Source organism: Physcomitrium patens, chromosome 25 (genome assembly GCF_059467195.1).
Source record: "Physcomitrium patens ecotype Gransden chromosome 25, ASM5946719v1, whole genome shotgun sequence".
Lineage (NCBI taxonomy): Eukaryota > Viridiplantae > Streptophyta > Bryopsida > Funariales > Funariaceae > Physcomitrium > Physcomitrium patens.
Genome location: NC_143434.1, coordinates 8,595,573 through 8,612,571, shown reverse-complemented (window position 1 = coordinate 8,612,571; position 16,999 = coordinate 8,595,573). Strand labels below are relative to the sequence as shown.

The following is a 16,999-nucleotide window of genomic DNA, read 5'->3' as shown; positions in this document are numbered from 1 at the left end:
GGAGTTTGCCTACAATGATAGTATTCAAGCAAATATCAGTCATTCACCATTCTTCTTTAATATTGGTTAGCAGCCAATTATGCCAACAACTCTCTATTGTCCCATTGGCACCAATAATCTAATAACAAAGGAGTTTATGCAATGGCTTATAATGTCCTTGCAAAAAGTACAACACCATCTATTTATTGTACAAAATTGAGAGAAGTAGTATGCAAATAAATATCAAGAATACAAGATCTTCCGAAAAGGTTACCAAATATTACTCTCCACTGCTAACCTTCTTTTTGCTATATTAATCCAATTTCATAAGCTAGCACATTGATGGCTTAGATTATTTTACATTTTGTAATAATTTCTGATGTTGGATACCCTCTCAAGCTTCTACCACATATTTGGGTCTATTTGGTCATCCATATTTTATAGTTCAAGGAATTTTATATTGAACCAAGGTACTTTCCAAATCAATATCAACCACCACCAGTGATTGTGATTGATGACCAATAGGAATATAAAGTAGAAAATATTTTGAAGCATTGCTACCTTTGCTATAACAATGGACATTCGTAACTTTGGTACAAAGTTCTTTGAAAAGATTATCTCATCTAAAATGCAACATAGAAATCTATATAGCGCCTCATTCATTGTCAAGAAGCCATTTGGAAATACCATCGGGAGCAAAACGAGGACGTTCTGTATTAATGGAAGGAGATTAGCTATAATAGGGCATGGATATGATATTTGTATTATTTGCACATAGAGATATATAGTTGGAGTTGTTTTTGAGAAATTTCTAGAATTAAGATTAGGGTGGTGGTTCATGTGGACTCCACCATAGAACCTTCTAAAAAGTCTTAGGGTAGTTATCATGGTGGAACCCATTTCTAGAATTTTCTAAAAAGGCAATTATTTTAGTAGGGCCTATCTCTAAAATTTTCTAAAAGGGTGATTATCTTGATAGAGCCCACCATTAGGGATATTTTAGAAAGTTTCAATATTGTTGAACAAAATATAAATAGGACTAACTAAGGCCATTTGGACATTTGGTTAAGCTTTAGACTCTTTTTTATAGTAAAGTTTGTTTTTCTTGTTTTGTTATATTTAATTTTGTTTGGTTCTATTTTCTTTTACTCGATCTTATCTTTCAAGTTTTATTCCATTTAATTACTTTCAGTTTTATTCTACTATGCTTAATCTTATGTTGTATCAAGATCTTAGTTGTTATGGATTTAATAAGGTTTTAGACCTTAGAAAATCCGGTCTTATTTTAGTTATCCTTTATTTTTAATACTTAGATAATTTAATTAACTAAGTAGAATTAAAATATATTATTTATAATAGATTTATAAAAAGCCTATAATTAAATATATACTAAAGAAGTAGATGTATTAAATATTATATTCCAAATTAAATATGATCATTTTAAATATAAATTCATGCTTTCTAAATTAAGTAATGATTTAATTATTTTTAGTATTTGATAAATGATGTATTTTGTGAATTCTTAGATAATTTTATTTCATGTTATTTGAAGGGGAGGTTTTAATTATTCAAAAATTAAAAAAAAGATAAATAATACATTTTTTTGAATTTATTGCAAAAACAAAGAGACATATGATTATATTTTGAGATAGAAAATATGTACTTTATATAATTTAAATAAATTTTATTTGATATATCATTTCGAATTGTGATTTGCAAATAGATGTTAAAAAAAATACATACTATCATAGGTTTAAAAAATCTAAAATTTATATATAATATCTAATATTTTAAAGATATCCAAACTACTATTGAAGATCTTTCAAAATTCTTCTTAAGTTACTAAAGTATTTATATATCTAACTTAGAAAATAGAATTAGAATAGAATAAAGATGTAAAAGTAGCATTACAAGGTTAAAAAATAACTTATATAATGATTCTAAAAATTTAGTTTTAAAGATAAATTTCTCTATTATAAAGAAATTTTTTATATTCTAGAAAGAAAAGCATGATTATATATACTTCAAATAAGACATTAAAAAATTAAAAAAAATAATTAAAGATGATAATAAAGAATGGTAGAATTTATTGTAAGATGAAGATAAATTAACTTTGAAATAAATTTTAAAAAATAAAGGTTTTTCTATTTATTATTTTAAAATATATTAGTTTAATTAAATATCAATTGTAATAATACTCAACCTTGGTTATAGTTAATCTCTTAAGATCAAAGAAATTATTGACTATATAATGTAATTAACAATATAATATAGTATAGTTAGTGCAGATTGAGACTAGTAAAATGAGTTGTCCATATCCTAAAATCGACTTTAAAAAATTGACTATAATGAGGGCTAATTGTAATTCAATTGATATTGATTCATCTTTTGATTCATGTATATTTTTTTGAGTCTTACATTACAATTAACATATCAAGAAGAAAATAATTACTATTATCTTCTATTTAAATAAAAAAATAATAAAAAATTTGATGTAAAAGATGTCTTAGATTCAAGGTAATGTCAAAATATATTAGAATGACTTATAGAATGGTGTGGATATAATATTAATGAATATAATAGAGATATATTTAAAAATCTTATGAATTCATTAGAATTTATTTTAATTTTTAATAAAAATATCTATTCAAATCAAAGACCAACCATTAACAATAAGATATATAAAATAAGTAAGAATAAATCAATTTATAGAACTTCTTTGTAATATAAAAAATTTAATAACTCGTAGATTCATTTCAAGAATTTTGATTTGCAAAATTACTTAAAAAAGTACTTAGGTTTTTTTAACCTTTTGAAGTTGGAATTGAGATGAGATCTTCAAAACAGACAAATTATTTTTTAGATAGGTGGCAAGATATAATGTATAGAATACTACAATCTTAGAAGAGACTCTTGATGATTAGTAACATTATTAGAAATTAATATTATATCAAAAGATATTTAAAATGTATTATTTGAAAATACTTATGAAGGCCTCAATATTAATGAAATAATTAGGTGGTTATCTTATTCAAATATAGGACATTACTATAGGCTCAAATGACCTCTTCACTACTTTTGTATATAACATAGATCTAAATTTGTTGCTAACACTCTTTGATCAATCTTAGATTTTATCAATTTATGATTTAATTTGATTTTTTTTTATAGAACTTATTTTTTAAAAAAAATGTAATGTAGAAAATACCAATATAACTTAAGTAAATAGAAATAAACAGAAGTATGTAGAAACATGTTAAATAAATTATACCTTCATTGAAAAATTTTAATGAGATTTCTTAGAAGACAATGTCACGGACATAGAATACAAACTTGAGATCTAACAAGAAGTTCAAGAAGAACTGGCAAGAACTAGATTAATCAGATGAATACAAGAACAATACTAGAGAGGTGAGCTAGAGCTCCAAGAGATGTGTTGTCGAGACTAAAGAACTCTTCAGCCTCGATTCCAATATATACTCCTATTTAGGAAGCTTCTCAAGCAACTTCTACCAACTAGGAAGCTTCTAGAAGGTTCTAGAAACTTATCTCTAGAAGATTCTAAGCACTATGTCTCTAACATCTTCTACCAACTAAGAAGCTTCTAGAAGGTTTCAATGACTTGCTTCTAGAAGGTTCTAGAAGCTTGTCTTTAGAAGGTTCTAAGGACTATGTTCCTAACATCACCCCCTCCTTTAGCTACGAGGTCTCTGAGAAGCAATGTTGTTGTCAATCAGTACCAACGCAAGAAAATGAAGATCTGTCGCATAACATCTGCTATGAACTCCAACTGTTGTTCACGAGGTAAGTGGTTCATCGGCCCTTGAAGCCAACGGTAGTGGCCCACTCCTTCAACTTTTGACCAAGCATGAACTTTCGTGTCTTCATTGTGAAATTGTCCTGCAAATATCCCTTCTGGCTGACCATCATAAGCAGGTTCGGACTCAAATACAATCACCAGTGATTGGTTACTTGGTATCCTCCGTCGTCATTGTGGTGTAGGTTGTTCTTCATCTCGGGGTCGCCTTTGTGAGCTAGTCGGTTGAGATAATCTGACTGGCATAGTATCTATCTCTTGGCTATCCATATCAGAAGACCAAACTATGGCTACTGAAAAAATTCTATTTTATCTTGGAGAAAATAACTACATCAACTACAAATTTTGGTGGTGCTCTCCCCCTTTCTTATATTCTTGGATGAGCAAGCTTCAGAAAGAAGCTATCGTCGAACCGGCTTAGGTTTATGAGGATGTTGTTGATGAAACTCCTGTACCTTTTGCGGCGCATTGGTGAGATTTTCAACTGGCTTCTACGTTTGCTCATTAATGTCGTAGCCGCACCAATGAACAAGATACTCCAACTTGCCCCACCTTCGCCGTGAATCCAACTCCTTTTCAACCTTGTATTCCTCGTGGTTCTCGATCTCAATACTAGGTGGTGGACATTGCACTCTTCCAAGAAAAGATGACTCTCGATAAGGCTCCAACAAAGAAACATGAAAGACTCGATGTACCTTTATAGAAGCCGGTAATTCCAGACGGTATGCCACTGGATTGATTTGCTTTTAGATGATAAATGGTCCCAATCTTTGATAGTCCAACTTATCACATGGTCGCTTGATCTTGATATTCCGTCGAAGAAGCCATGCTTTATCTCTAATTTTGAAAGTAAGTACTTTATTCCGAAATCTATCTACAGACGCCTTGTAGGATTCTTGAGCAGATTGTAATTGAAGCTTCAACGTATTTTGAAGCTCTGATAGTTGTTTCGCAAATCCTTCAACTACTGGATTGTTATTTGTTGATGGACTCAATAAATCAAGCTTTGGATGATACCCATAATTGGAAAAGAATGGTGTGTAATGAGTCGACGCATGGAGGGTGTTGTTATATGCAAACTCGGCTAGCGACAGATATGTGGTCCAATCGTCTTGCTGATAGTTGATGCTGCATCGTAAGTATTATTCCAAGACTTGGTTCACCCGTTCCATTTGACCGTCAGTTTGAGGATGAAAAGCCAAAGAAAGCTTGATATCCACCTTCAGTATCTCAAAGAGAGATCTCCAAAACTTTGATACGAACTGGATTCCTCGATCTGATACAATATCATCTGGTAGTCCATGATATCGATACACATTATCGAGAAAGAGCCTTGCTGTGACTTCACTGGACGATGTCTTCTTGCAAGGGACAAAGTGTGCCATTTTTGTAAGCCGATCTACCACGAAAAAGATGCTGTCAAATGAGTTTGATGATGGCAGGTCCGTGATGAAGTCCATGGAAATTGAAGACCATGGTCGACGTGGAATCAACAATGGCTGTAGGAATCCATAACGGCGATGTCAAGGATTCTTGGATCTTGAATAGATGTCGCTGGAGAGGACAAAATCTTTCACATCCTTCCACATTTGGGGCCACCAAAAATCTCGAGAAATAAGCTCCAAGGTCTTGTTGAATCCAAAATATCCCGCAGCTGGAAAATCGTGGCGAGATTGAAGAACTCGAAGTCATGCTGGTCCTTTAGGGATATATAACCGCTCCTCAAAGTATAAAAAATCTCCCTCCACCTTGAACTTGTCGTCATTGGTACGCTGCTTAATATCAATGGCTACTGAATCTTCAATGGTCATGGCACATACCTGATTCAGGAAGTCAGCATCAATTGGCACAATAGTAGCGCAAAGCTGAAATTACTTTGGCTTCAACAATGTCGTACATTGTTGATCAAACGTTGCTTCTCTAGCCTTTGATACAAGATACGATCTCCTCGATGAGGCATCAGATAGTCCTTGCTGCTTTCCAGGTCGATAAGTGATAATAAAATCGAACCTAAATAGCAACATATTCCACCAAGCATGACGTCGATTTAGAACTCGAGCCGACATGAAATACTCCAAATTCTTGTGATCTGTGTATACGGTCAGTGGATGTGCAGCTCCTTCATGAAAGTGATGCCATTCTTGGAAAGAATCCACTATAGCAAGAAGTTCCTTATCGTGGATCTCATAATTGATTTTAGCAGCAAAGAACTTTCGAGAATAGAATGCAACCGGATGGAGCTTCTTGTCTTCTCCCATTTGTGAAAGTACAGCTCTCAAAGCAAAATCCGAAGCATCAGTTTCTAAATAAAAGGCCTTTGTAAAGTCTGGATGTAGCAAGATTGGAGCCGCAGTAAATGCGGTCTTCAGGTTTTGAAATGCCTTCTCTGCTAGAGGTCCCCATTCCAACTTATCCTTGTATGTCAACCGAGTGAGACGAGCAGCAACTTGAGAGTAATTCTTGATAAAGATCCGATAGAAGTTGGCAAAACCAAGAAAGCATTGTACGTCTCTTACCGTCTTCGGAACCTCCCAGGACACGATTGCTTCTACCTTCTTGGGGTCCATCTTCAAGCCTTCTGTAGTCGCAACAAACCCCAAAAACTCCATCTCTATTTAGTGAAATAAATACTTCTCCAACTTGGCATATAGTCCTCGCTCGCGTAGTTTCTCCAAGACCAAACGAACATATTTTTCATGCTCTTCTTCATTTTTGGAGAATATCAAAATATCATCCAAATAGATGACAACAAAATCGTCAAGGTACTCTCAAAAAATATCATTCATCATATGTTGAAAGACTGCTGGAGCATTGGTAAGACCAAAGGGCATGACATTATACTCAAAATGGCCATACCTTGTACGGAACGCTGTCTTCTACTCATCTCCTTCCTTGATTCGTACGAGGTTGTAAGCTCCCCTTAGATCAATTTTTGTAAAGATCCTTGCACGTCCAAGTTGTTCTAAGAAACCAGAAATCAAGGATAACGGGTAACGATTCTTCTTTGTTACCTTGTTGAGGCCTCGATAGTCCACGCACATCTGCAATGAGCCATCTTTCTTCTTCACAAATAAGATGGGTGCTCCAGTTGACGATTTTGAATGACAGATGAAGTTCTTGGCTAGATTCTCGTCGATGTACTTCCGCAACTCCGCCAACTCCGTCTGCAATAGATTATAGATTGGGCCAAAAGGCGGTTGTGCTCCTTCCTGTAAGTCAATGGCGCAATCATATGATCTATGTTCTTGTAGCATGTCGGTATTTTTCTTTTGAAATACGTCTTTAAAATCCTTATATTGCTCCGGTATACTTGCTGTCGAGATCTTCTTCCCAGTAGTTGGAGCCGCATAAATGACAAACGATGTGCCTCCCTTGGACGATCTTATAAACGCTCTTGCTCCAATAAATAAGGATTTCTCTATTCGAGGTTTTCTACTAGGCTTGCTATTGGGTGGTTTTTTGGGAAAGGTCATCTTCCGCAACTTCCAATCTATGGATGGATTATGCTTTTCCAACTAGGAAAGACCAAGAATAACAGGATTTGATGGGGTTCTAATAATATTGAAAATAATATGACTACTATGATCCTTAAACATCACTTCTATAGGTTCTGATTCATGGGTGACACTACTAGACAATAAAGGTCGTCCATCTATGACCTCAACGTGAACAGGTTTGGATTTTTGTACTAAAGGGATCTTATGACGCTTCGCAAATTCTTCATCTAAGAAACAAGGAGATGCTCCTGAATCTAATAATGCTAAGGTTCTCAGTTTCTGAGGGCCAATAAGCAAAGGGATTGTAAAACAAAGGGCAGGTTGAGCGGAAAGAAAGGAACCTGGTTGTTGTTGCGATATTTCACTGTCTAGCCGCACGGTTCTTATTATGACTAGGCATCCTCGTTTTCTTGAATAAACGTGCCCTTAGTCTTGATAATACGTCGATTTTGCTTCTTGGGGTAGTTTCCAACTTTGTGGCCTTCTTCACCGCAATACAAGCATAGACCTTCCTCCATACGCCACTTTTTTTCTTCTAGAGTAAGAGATTTGACACCTACCGCATCAATTTGCATGTCTTCTACCTTTGAATGTGAATTCACGCTGCTTGCCAACATAGTTGGGGTGTAGCAAATCGTATGTTGTCTTGAACGTTGATCTTGGCGATGTTGAAATAGGCGGTTATCGCACTTCACAGCTTGGCTAATAGCTTCGTTGAGCGTTTGCGGATCAAGAAGAGTTAATAGCAAATCCTTCACATCGTCCTTTAAACCCCAATAGAATTGACTCATCAACGCTTCTTCGTCTCAATTGATGTCGCATGCTAATTACCTGAAGTCTAATGCATAGACTGATTTAGAATGCATCCCTTGTCGTAGTGACCGGATCTTTGTTGTAGCCCATCGAACCTTATCGTGTTCACCAAATGCTTCCGCAAATGCCTCCAAAAAGGTTTCAAAGTTGTTTAGTATGGACGATCGTTTCTCAAACAAAGGAGCAAACCATGATAGAGCTTGTCCTGTAAGTAAGGTTCCAACAAGCCCAACACATGACTCCTCTGTTGGATAGCGTTCGGGCTGTAAAACTGTTATCAACGTGATTTGGTTGACGAATCCTCAAAACTTGGAATGCGTACCATCGAACTTGTCCGGAAGGCTAACTCGGGGTTTCTTATGTTGTAGAACCAACGATGCTTGTCGAATCTGAGGCAAAGTTGCTTCTCCAAGTGTAGAAGTTTGAGGCTGGTGCAACCTAGATTGTGCCATCCCAGATGCTCCATCATTATGAAGCCTTGCCACGACTCCTTCAATCTCTGCAGTTCTTTGCAATAACGTAGCGAGGGCATTCATGATAGTATCTAACTTAGACTCTCAACTTTCCGTCATACTAATGTCTTGGCCTCCGGCCATTCTAAGAGAAGGACAAAAATGACTCTACAAGAAGACAATATTGGTTTAGAGGAGGGTACTCTGCAATCTCTAAAATGCCTTAAGAGCTTCAAGAAAAGGGGTAATCCACTCTCTCCAAGAAGAATAAGACTCCAATATTGTAACAAAAGAAGTATCAGTTTAAAGGAGGATAATCCACAACCTCTAAAGTGCTAGTACACTTCCAAGCAGAGGGATAATCCACACTCTAACAAAGAAGAAACTAGCTCTGATATCTGAGGTGAGTGAAGTCTTGACAAACTGTCACGGACACAGAATACAGACTTGAGATCTAATAAGAAGTTCAAGAAGAACTGGCAAGAACTAGATTAATCAGATGAATACAAGAACAATACCAGAGAGGTGAGCTAGAGCTCCAAGAGATGTGTTGTCGAGACTAAAAAACTCTTCAGCCTCGATTCCAATATATACTCCTATTTAGGAAGCTTCTCAAGCAACTTCTACCAACTAGGAAGCTTCTAGAAGGTTCCAGAGACTTTCTTCTAGAAGGTTCTAAGGACTATGTCCCTAATATCTTCTACCAACTAAGAAGCTTCTAGAAGGTTCCAGTGACTTGCTTCTAGAAGGTTCTAGAAGCTTGTCTTTAGAAGGTTCTAAGGACTATGTCTCTAACAGACAATTAGATCTTTAGATTTCTATAGATATGCCATATGACTATAAAAAATGTACTTTAAGTTTTTTTACTTTAAAGATGTTGTGTTTGAAGCAACCTATAACTTGATGTTTGAACAACAAATCTTATAATTTTTAAAAGCTTTCATAATGTCTTTATGGTAGATAATGTACATGGTGGCAAGAATGATGCCATCTTTAATCTTTTTAACTCTTCTATTATATTCTAGACTTGGTTTAAAACTCTATTGTTTCTTTGAGATTGACAATAGATATTCCAACTCTTTTTTCTATTTCATATCTAATTCTTTTTTACTCACTTTTTTCTTTATAAAAATACATAAGTCTATTGTTATTACTATTATTATTATTTTAACATTTGTATGATCTTAAACTGTTGATATATATATGTATATATATAGATATATTTTTCAATTCTTCCGATGTGTAATCCACAGGGTGAAACGAAGGGACATTCGATAGTATCAGTCACGAATCAGGATTCAGCAACAACGAGTTGCTCATCCTCGGGGTAATGCAGGACATCAGCATCGATGGCAGAGGAGTCTGAATGGCGGGGGTCGGGGTTGTCGGCGTTGTCGGCAGAGGTTTAGTCCGTGGGTCTATGTAGCTAACCTTCAGATCCATCTGCATGAGTCACTGCAATCCTAGAATATCCTTGTTAACGCAATTGGATAACGATTTGTGGGTGTTGTTGATGGCGCAGTGAGGGACCCATATTCAGGGGTGTGTGGGAGTAAAGCCCTAATGCTGTGGAGAGGGAGAGTAGAAATAGGAAAACGTTTGTAATAGTGAATCACACTCCGAGACCCCGACTGTGTTGATAACCTGGCGCGGTCTTCAGTCGAATCGTGACAGGATAGTGCAAGCAGGTTTGCTGCCGACGTGTGTCTCCTTTGTTTGATGTTCTTCGGCCTCGCTGAACCGACAGGGATGATCACAACCTCTCTGCTGGAGCATTCGGAGTTTCTGGCTGCAGTCTATGACCAAGCAGGCAGCAGGGGAATGAATTCGTTAGTGCAAATGCATACAAAACGAAGATTCCCAACTGTCAGTCCCCCGTTCACAACACGGCTCATGTCACCTCTCCCTCCATCTCGGTCCCAAGTGGAGAATTCAGTCATACTGTTTTGATGTTGATTGTAGATTAGTATACTTCTCTCAAATGAGTCCGTCTTTGTGAGTTGGTTATTTGTAGCTGTATTGCGAACCTTGGATGGTGAGTTGGGGTAATTCGCAAGGGGCTCAAGGCGCGTTTACTTAAGGGTTTAGGGTTCGATAAACCATGGCAGGAGGATGGAGTGCCATGGACCCATTGGCAGCTTTGTCATCGGGAGAGTCTTCTTCGGATGAAGACGGCCCCGATGAGAAGGAGGAGCAGTGCGGCGGTAAAAAAGACGATATAGTAGAGGGCGAAAATTCGGACAAGAGCAAGAAGAAAGCGGGGAGGTTGGACTATGAGGCATTGAGCCGCCATGGCTACACGGGAGGTCTTTCGATCATGAATGTCCCGGCACCCACACAAGATGCTGGAGATCAAGACTGGTCATGGTCGTCTGGGAAGCGTAAAGGGACAGGCGACGCGGAGGAGCAGGAGTCCATAGAGCTTCGTGAGCGTATCCGCGAGACTATCTCCGAAGATGCCGAAGCTGCTGCTGCGAGAGCAGTTGCGGCCTACAACTTCACGAAGAAGCAGAAGCGGGATGCAATTGCAGAGCAGAAGGCGGTGACATTCGCGCAGAAGGAGAAGCGGAAGCGGGAGATGGGTCAGGCAAGCCGTGGCAAGAACTATGTGGAGGAGGAGAAGAGGTTGCTTCGCGATTCTGGAGTGTATTCCGGATTTGATAGTTAGTCAATTATCCTGTCACAGTTGCAAATTTTTAGTGTGGCTGAATTGTAACCAGGCGATGCGAGCACTTCCTCTGCTCCTGGTTTCTTATGTACTCTGTTCCAGTTGAGACCTGATTTTGTACTAGGGTGTCTCTACCGACTGCATCTTGCATCTCCAATGCGTGCTCGTGATTACTGGCCATATGTAACATTCAGTGCCCTCGTAAGTTACAGTACGAATCGCGTACAGATCTTGACTTGGGTGGATTTTGTGAGAGGAGACGATGAGATGAGATTCATTCCTATGAAGGATTGGAACTGCTGTGACGAAGGGGTGGGGGTTGATAACGGGCAGTGTTGAGTAAGTTTTAGGGTTGTTCGCTTGCTTTGATAGTGGACACAAAAGGAGTGCTTAGACATAATGTACTTTGGTGGTGAAGGTGAAGAATAAATCACGGCCACCTGATATCTAAGGTATTATATCAGAATCTTCTTCTTTGGTCGAGATTGTCAAGAACACTAGCTAAGCACAATTCATGGTGGGTTGAAGGAGGCAGTCCTGCGGTTTAGAGTGGGTGACGTCGCTGAAGGAAGTGGTTAGGAAAATCACATCCACTGTCATGCGTGAGCTCGTCCAAACTTGTTCAGAAATACAGAAGCTACTTATTGTGGTCACTAGAGACAAGAATCGTTTGGAATCTGTATCAATGTAGGGTGGAAGTAATTTAAAAGTATTGGCAGATAGCAGTTCATATGCTAGTTTTGAGGAGGAGAGTCACGAGGTCAGAGCCTAGTGGAGTAATCGGTGACTAGTGTGCCGTAAAATCGGGTGTTATTATCTTTTTTGTGTTGAAACTAACAAAGAAATTACCGTGAGATCTTTCGGACCAGTTTGCCAGTTGTCCATAATCTAAACTGTTCAATAGCATGTGGAACAAGGCACTCACTTAGCAGTTGCCGATCGCGGCCGTAAGAAACGACTAAAAGGTACATTGACGGCTGCAGTGAAAGTAAAATAGGCAGCTGTGAGTACTAAATAGCTCTCGTAAGTAATGTGTAAGTCGGGAAATGCCTAAAAATGGCTGTGGCCATTTCAAGGCGCGGCGAGAACGACGCATGTACGGCACTAAGATAATGAAAGTCGTTTGGTTTGGTGAGATGCAAAGAGTCGAAAGCTAATTAAGAGGAGCTGCTTTAAAACAAGGTTTTCTCCACAACAATGGAAATCCTACAACCACAGCAACCATTCAGTCAAGCTCTCCCAAATTGTCTTCGCCCATCATTTCCTCGATGTCCATTCCAGCATGAACCACAGCACTCCCATTGGGACCGTTATAATCTCGCTTTGTTGTCATGATTTCTGCAATTCTTTCTCGAACGACCTGCGCGATAGTCACGGAGTTGGCCTTAAGTTTTGAGGAACACATGGAGCTTCACAAAAGAACATAAATATTAGACCAGTACAGCACGATCAGCACGTACCTTCTCAATGTCTGCACACACTTCCGGGTAGTCTCGGAGGAATTGAACAACTTTATCTCGCCCTTGACCTAACCTGCACTCAAACCAATTTGTTGTCCTACTATCAGCTGTGAAGTCACTATCAAAGAAAACTCGTCAGGATTACATTGAACGACCTTACCTTTAGCATTGAATTCCAGTTTCTAATAATTAAAACTCAAGAGAAACATAGCAAACGAGTCATTTTCATTTGCATTTGCGTGAGGAATTGATAAATTGCTTTGTAAGGCACCTGGTTTCTCCATAACTGTACCAAGCACCTTTCCTCACAACAACACCGACTGTCTCTGCTGAGTCCAGTAAGCTCCCCTGTAAACAAGATACACAGTAGTGACTAACTGAAAATCTTCCACGGTACCTCAACCGTACAATTATTTAGATGCCTTTTAGCCCCAGACGACAATCACGTATTTTAGTGCACCGTACAGGGTAAAAAGCTTATTCATTGAATACAATATGAAGATGATACGTGGATTCTATGCGACCACTGCAGCTAATTGCATAAATTTCAGCCTAAACTCACCAATTTGCAAATGCCTTCGCCAAATATTATATCGAATTCTGCTTGTTTGTAAGGTCTTGAAACCTAAAATCCACACCCCAATTGATCGGTGTAGCCATCTCAGAACATTAACATTTTGGTGGACATCTTAAAAACATTCATATGTTTTCAAGTAACTTATTGAAAGCATTTGAAGGTGTCACAAATTCATTTTTGTGAGGCTAAATAATTGAATACAGTACGCTGCCTCACCTTGCTCTTCTGTACTCGAACTCGAGCCCTTATGCCAATATCATCCTCACCTCTTGGCTGTGTCCATGAACCCACCCACATTATTATCAAACTCTGTCCATTACAATGGCAAAAACTCTACGATAACAGTACAGAAGTAAGATCCAAATTAATCAAAAATCGATTGACGCAAATCAATGTACTTATTCACTAAGAAATTATTAGCAAACGACTTCATTGTACAGGTATCATCAGGAGCTCACCGACTTAATCTTGCCCGTGTTGCGAATGTCAAGGCGCAAAGAAGCAAAAAACTTGAGAGCAAGACCACCACTTGTAACTTCAGGATTTCCGTACATAACAGCTATCTGCAAAAAATCAACAAGCGAGGTTAAGAATCCAAGATATGATGGCAGCATTCGGCAGCAAATGTAAGGAACAATATGACAGGATCGACAAGTGCTCAGATACATTTGGTGGCAAAACAAATGATCATACGTCTGGCACACAAAAACGCCACATCAGATCCACATATGTGATGGGTAATCAAAGATATCAATTGCACTCAATGAAATCAAGCAAGTCCTTCTTCCTCGCAAATTCTGGCAATAACATACTAACCTTGTATCGAATCTGATTCAAGAAAATAATCGTGCAGTTAGCGCGTGCAGCATTGGCAGACATCTTACGAAGAGCTTGACTCATTAACCGGGCCTGTAGTCCCATTTGTTGCATCCCAATCTCTCCCTGAGGAAATCAAACGTATTTTTCGTAAGTGTGTAATAAGCACATAATGGTACTTGGAAGCATCCTACAAAAAAGGCGAAGACAACTATATCACGATATCATTAATCCTTTTTCCATAGATGCAGCGGATTAGCAAAACAAAAGTTAATACCTTTCAGATTAAATTTAAACTAGATGCAAGAGGTACGGAAGCTTACTGGCCATTATTACGAAAAAGGATGAAGCCATGTTTGTTACTCAAACGACAGTACATACGAATAGCACATACTTGAACATCTGAATTGAAACAATACCTCAATCTCAGCTCGGGGGGTAAGTGCAGATACAGAGTCAATGACGATTATGTCCACAGCACCAGATCTGCACATCCTGTCAGCAGCTGGTGAAGAAGGAGAAGTAAGATCACTTGTATTAAGTAAATTTCCTAGTTACTCCCAATGAGAAATAAGAAGGTGAAAAATAGGTGCGAGTTCACAGGCAAAATTTCAGAAACTTGGTATGAGGTGCAACAACTTTAGGTTCATAAAAATTAACTGTTAGAGGTATATTACTTTCTAAAGCCATTTCACCATTGTCGGGTTGACAAACAATCAAGCTTTCCACGTCAACACCGAGAGCCTTCGAATAATACGGATCAAAACAGTGCTCAGCATCCACCAACATTGCGTTCCCACCTTTCTTCTGCAATCAAAAGCATGCCGATCGAATTGAGGAGTTTTACATAAAAATAAAAAAAAAAAAAAAATGCACGCGAATATATCCAGCAAAAAAATCACTTACTGAAATCAAATTTACGATGAAACAACAATTAATTGAATGCAACGCAAGAGAATTCAAATAACATCTGAATGAAAAGCTGCGAGAGGCTTGCCTGTATCTCAGCTATGGCATGAAGCGCTAACGTGGTTTTCCCACTACTTTCGGGACCAAATATCTGCCGACACAAACACAAGGGCAAAGGTCAAACATCCGTAAAGCAAAAAAGAACGGTGGCGACACAAAAGGATGTAGATAATGAAAGCATATACGAAGGATGAAAGGCAATGTATATCTGCTTAAATAAGACGCAGATAGAAGAGACCTCCACAATACGTCCTTTGGGAAAACCACCACCTAATGCAAGGTCCAAAGTGAGGCAACCACTGGGGAAGGTCTCTCTGCAACATAAGTTCCGTCTTAACTTAATTCAACGAGAATGCAATCCATCAAAGCCAGTGCAAAAGATTGTCCGTAAGCATCGGTTAAGAAATATATGTGGTCTAGTGACATGACGCTTGACATACTAGTTAACCAATCATCTGCACCAGCAATATCCTAGTAAACGAATTAATTCAAACAAGTTGATAACCTTTCCAACAACGAATTTTTTACAAATATATATAATTCGATCGCCTTCAATAGGGATAATAAACTCACACAAGCGCTCCGCCAGCACTACCAAGCCTGGTCACACTTCCTTTGCCAAATGAGCCATTGATGTCGCTCATCGCGGCTTCTAATGCCTTTTGCTGCTCACCAAAAAGGTATACACTGTAAGATTACAAGAAAATTTATAAAAACGTTTAATAAAAAAACAAAGAAGAAGAAGAAAACATTGACTTCAAGCAAATTAATTTACTATAATCCAGCCACGACCTGCACATTCCTACAAATGTGTGCACCAAAGGTCCTACGATTCATGGTATAAAAGAGTATCTTTCACGATTGTATGAAGCACTTCCGGAAGCTCAAATCAACCATTCGGTTCTAGATATGAACCCATTGAGTATTACTCATCTAAGCGTGTAATGCTGCTGGATAAAAGTAAAGAATAAGACTTACCCGGTCGACATATTGCAACTGGTCATCAGATAGGTAGTCATCAGGATTAATATCAGAGGATCCTTTCTTGGCTTTTGCTCGAAGAGCAGAGCCAGACTGCTTTGAAGTTCCGCCAGCCTTGCAGCTGATGGAACATGATCCTTGTTGGACTAGCTGAGACGGGCTTGGCATGCGCAGGTTGATGGGACCAGCTAAGAGTCCACGCTGTACCCTCCCATTGCCTTTGAATGGATCCCTACATCTCCACCAGCCCCGGTAATCCGATTGCTCGAACCTCAGCCATGCGAAGAAAAACTGACAGTAACTCCCCAGCCATAGGTTTTTACAAGAAATCAAGGAGGGAAAAAAAGAGAAAGAAGAAGGTCCTCACCATCGCTGAGAGCAGCAGTCGGAGCTGAAGGAGCAGCAATTCGACTGCACAGCTATTGCTGCCATGCCAATTGCAGATACAATTCTCTCACTCTCAAGGTCTTCTACCCGCCTACCGTGTCCGAGATTCCACAGCAAACGCTGATCCTGCAAATTTAATCTAAATTACAGCAGGCGACATCAACTACAAGCACTGCTTCGACACATAGCAGCGAGGTCAGAAACACAAGAGCTTTCTGTATTCTGTAATAGGGTTTAAGCGGTGAGCTTGAGAGGTCAGAGCAATTGCGACGTCGACGCTGGGAATGACAAATTCACAGAATTGCGGTTGCCAATCAGAACGCGTCAATCCACACCAGTGCCATGTCATCGTCCACGTAGACGGGACCCAGGGTATATGCGGCGGTAGGTGCAGGTGTGAATGTAGATATGTCCTGGTCGCTTGCTTTACAAGCTTCGATAAAGCTCCCATTAAAAGATCACGGGATCGACTCTTTGGAGTCCACGGTTTCGGACTGTTAGCTGGCCCCATTAATCCGACTAAGAATCTAACCAACGAACAATCCCAACTAAGAATCTGCAGGTTTGAAAACACAGTTAAACA

The 16,999-nt window shown here is 38.5% G+C and overlaps 2 protein-coding genes across 2 annotated transcripts; one reads left to right on the top strand and one right to left on the bottom strand.

The window, feature by feature from the left end:
- The first annotated feature begins 9,916 nt into the window (after positions 1-9,916).
- On the top strand, positions 9,917-11,692 carry LOC112277439 (uncharacterized). Its single transcript, XM_024509748.3, has one exon. It carries the CDS (start codon positions 10,660-10,662, stop codon positions 11,224-11,226), a length of 567 nt encoding a protein of 188 aa, XP_024365516.1. The 5' UTR covers positions 9,917-10,659; the 3' UTR covers positions 11,227-11,692.
- A 327-nt stretch (positions 11,693-12,019) lies between these two features.
- Positions 12,020-16,633, bottom strand: LOC112277438 (DNA repair protein recA homolog 1, chloroplastic). The gene is made up of 14 exons (XM_024509745.3): positions 16,397-16,633; positions 16,027-16,261; positions 15,622-15,713; positions 15,287-15,362; positions 15,077-15,139; positions 14,757-14,886; positions 14,499-14,584; positions 14,080-14,205; positions 13,722-13,826; positions 13,480-13,536; positions 13,249-13,311; positions 12,958-13,034; positions 12,687-12,759; positions 12,020-12,586 (listed from the first exon to the last, which is right to left on the bottom strand). Exons 1-14 carry the CDS (start codon positions 16,459-16,461, stop codon positions 12,452-12,454), a joined length of 1,383 nt encoding a protein of 460 aa, XP_024365513.1. The 5' UTR covers positions 16,462-16,633; the 3' UTR covers positions 12,020-12,451.
- Between the last annotated feature and the right edge of the window lie 366 nt (positions 16,634-16,999).

What these genes read in the sequence shown, in the direction of transcription:
- LOC112277439 (XM_024509748.3), top strand. Translation starts at nt 10,660, where the DNA reads ATGGCAGGAGGATGGAGTGCCATGGACCCATTGGCAGCTTTGTCATCG.
- LOC112277438 (XM_024509745.3), bottom strand. Translation starts at nt 16,461, where the DNA reads ATGGCAGCAATAGCTGTGCAGTCGAATTGCTGCTCCTTCAGCTCCGAC. An exon ending in GCGAAGGCATTTGCAAATTG is followed by an intron (nt 13,035 to 13,248) that starts GTGAGTTTAGGC and finishes TCTTGTTTACAG; the next exon opens with GGGAGCTTACTGGACTCAGC. An exon ending in TGTGTGCAGACATTGAGAAG is followed by an intron (nt 12,587 to 12,686) that starts GTACGTGCTGAT and finishes ACTATCGCGCAG; the next exon opens with GTCGTTCGAGAAAGAATTGC.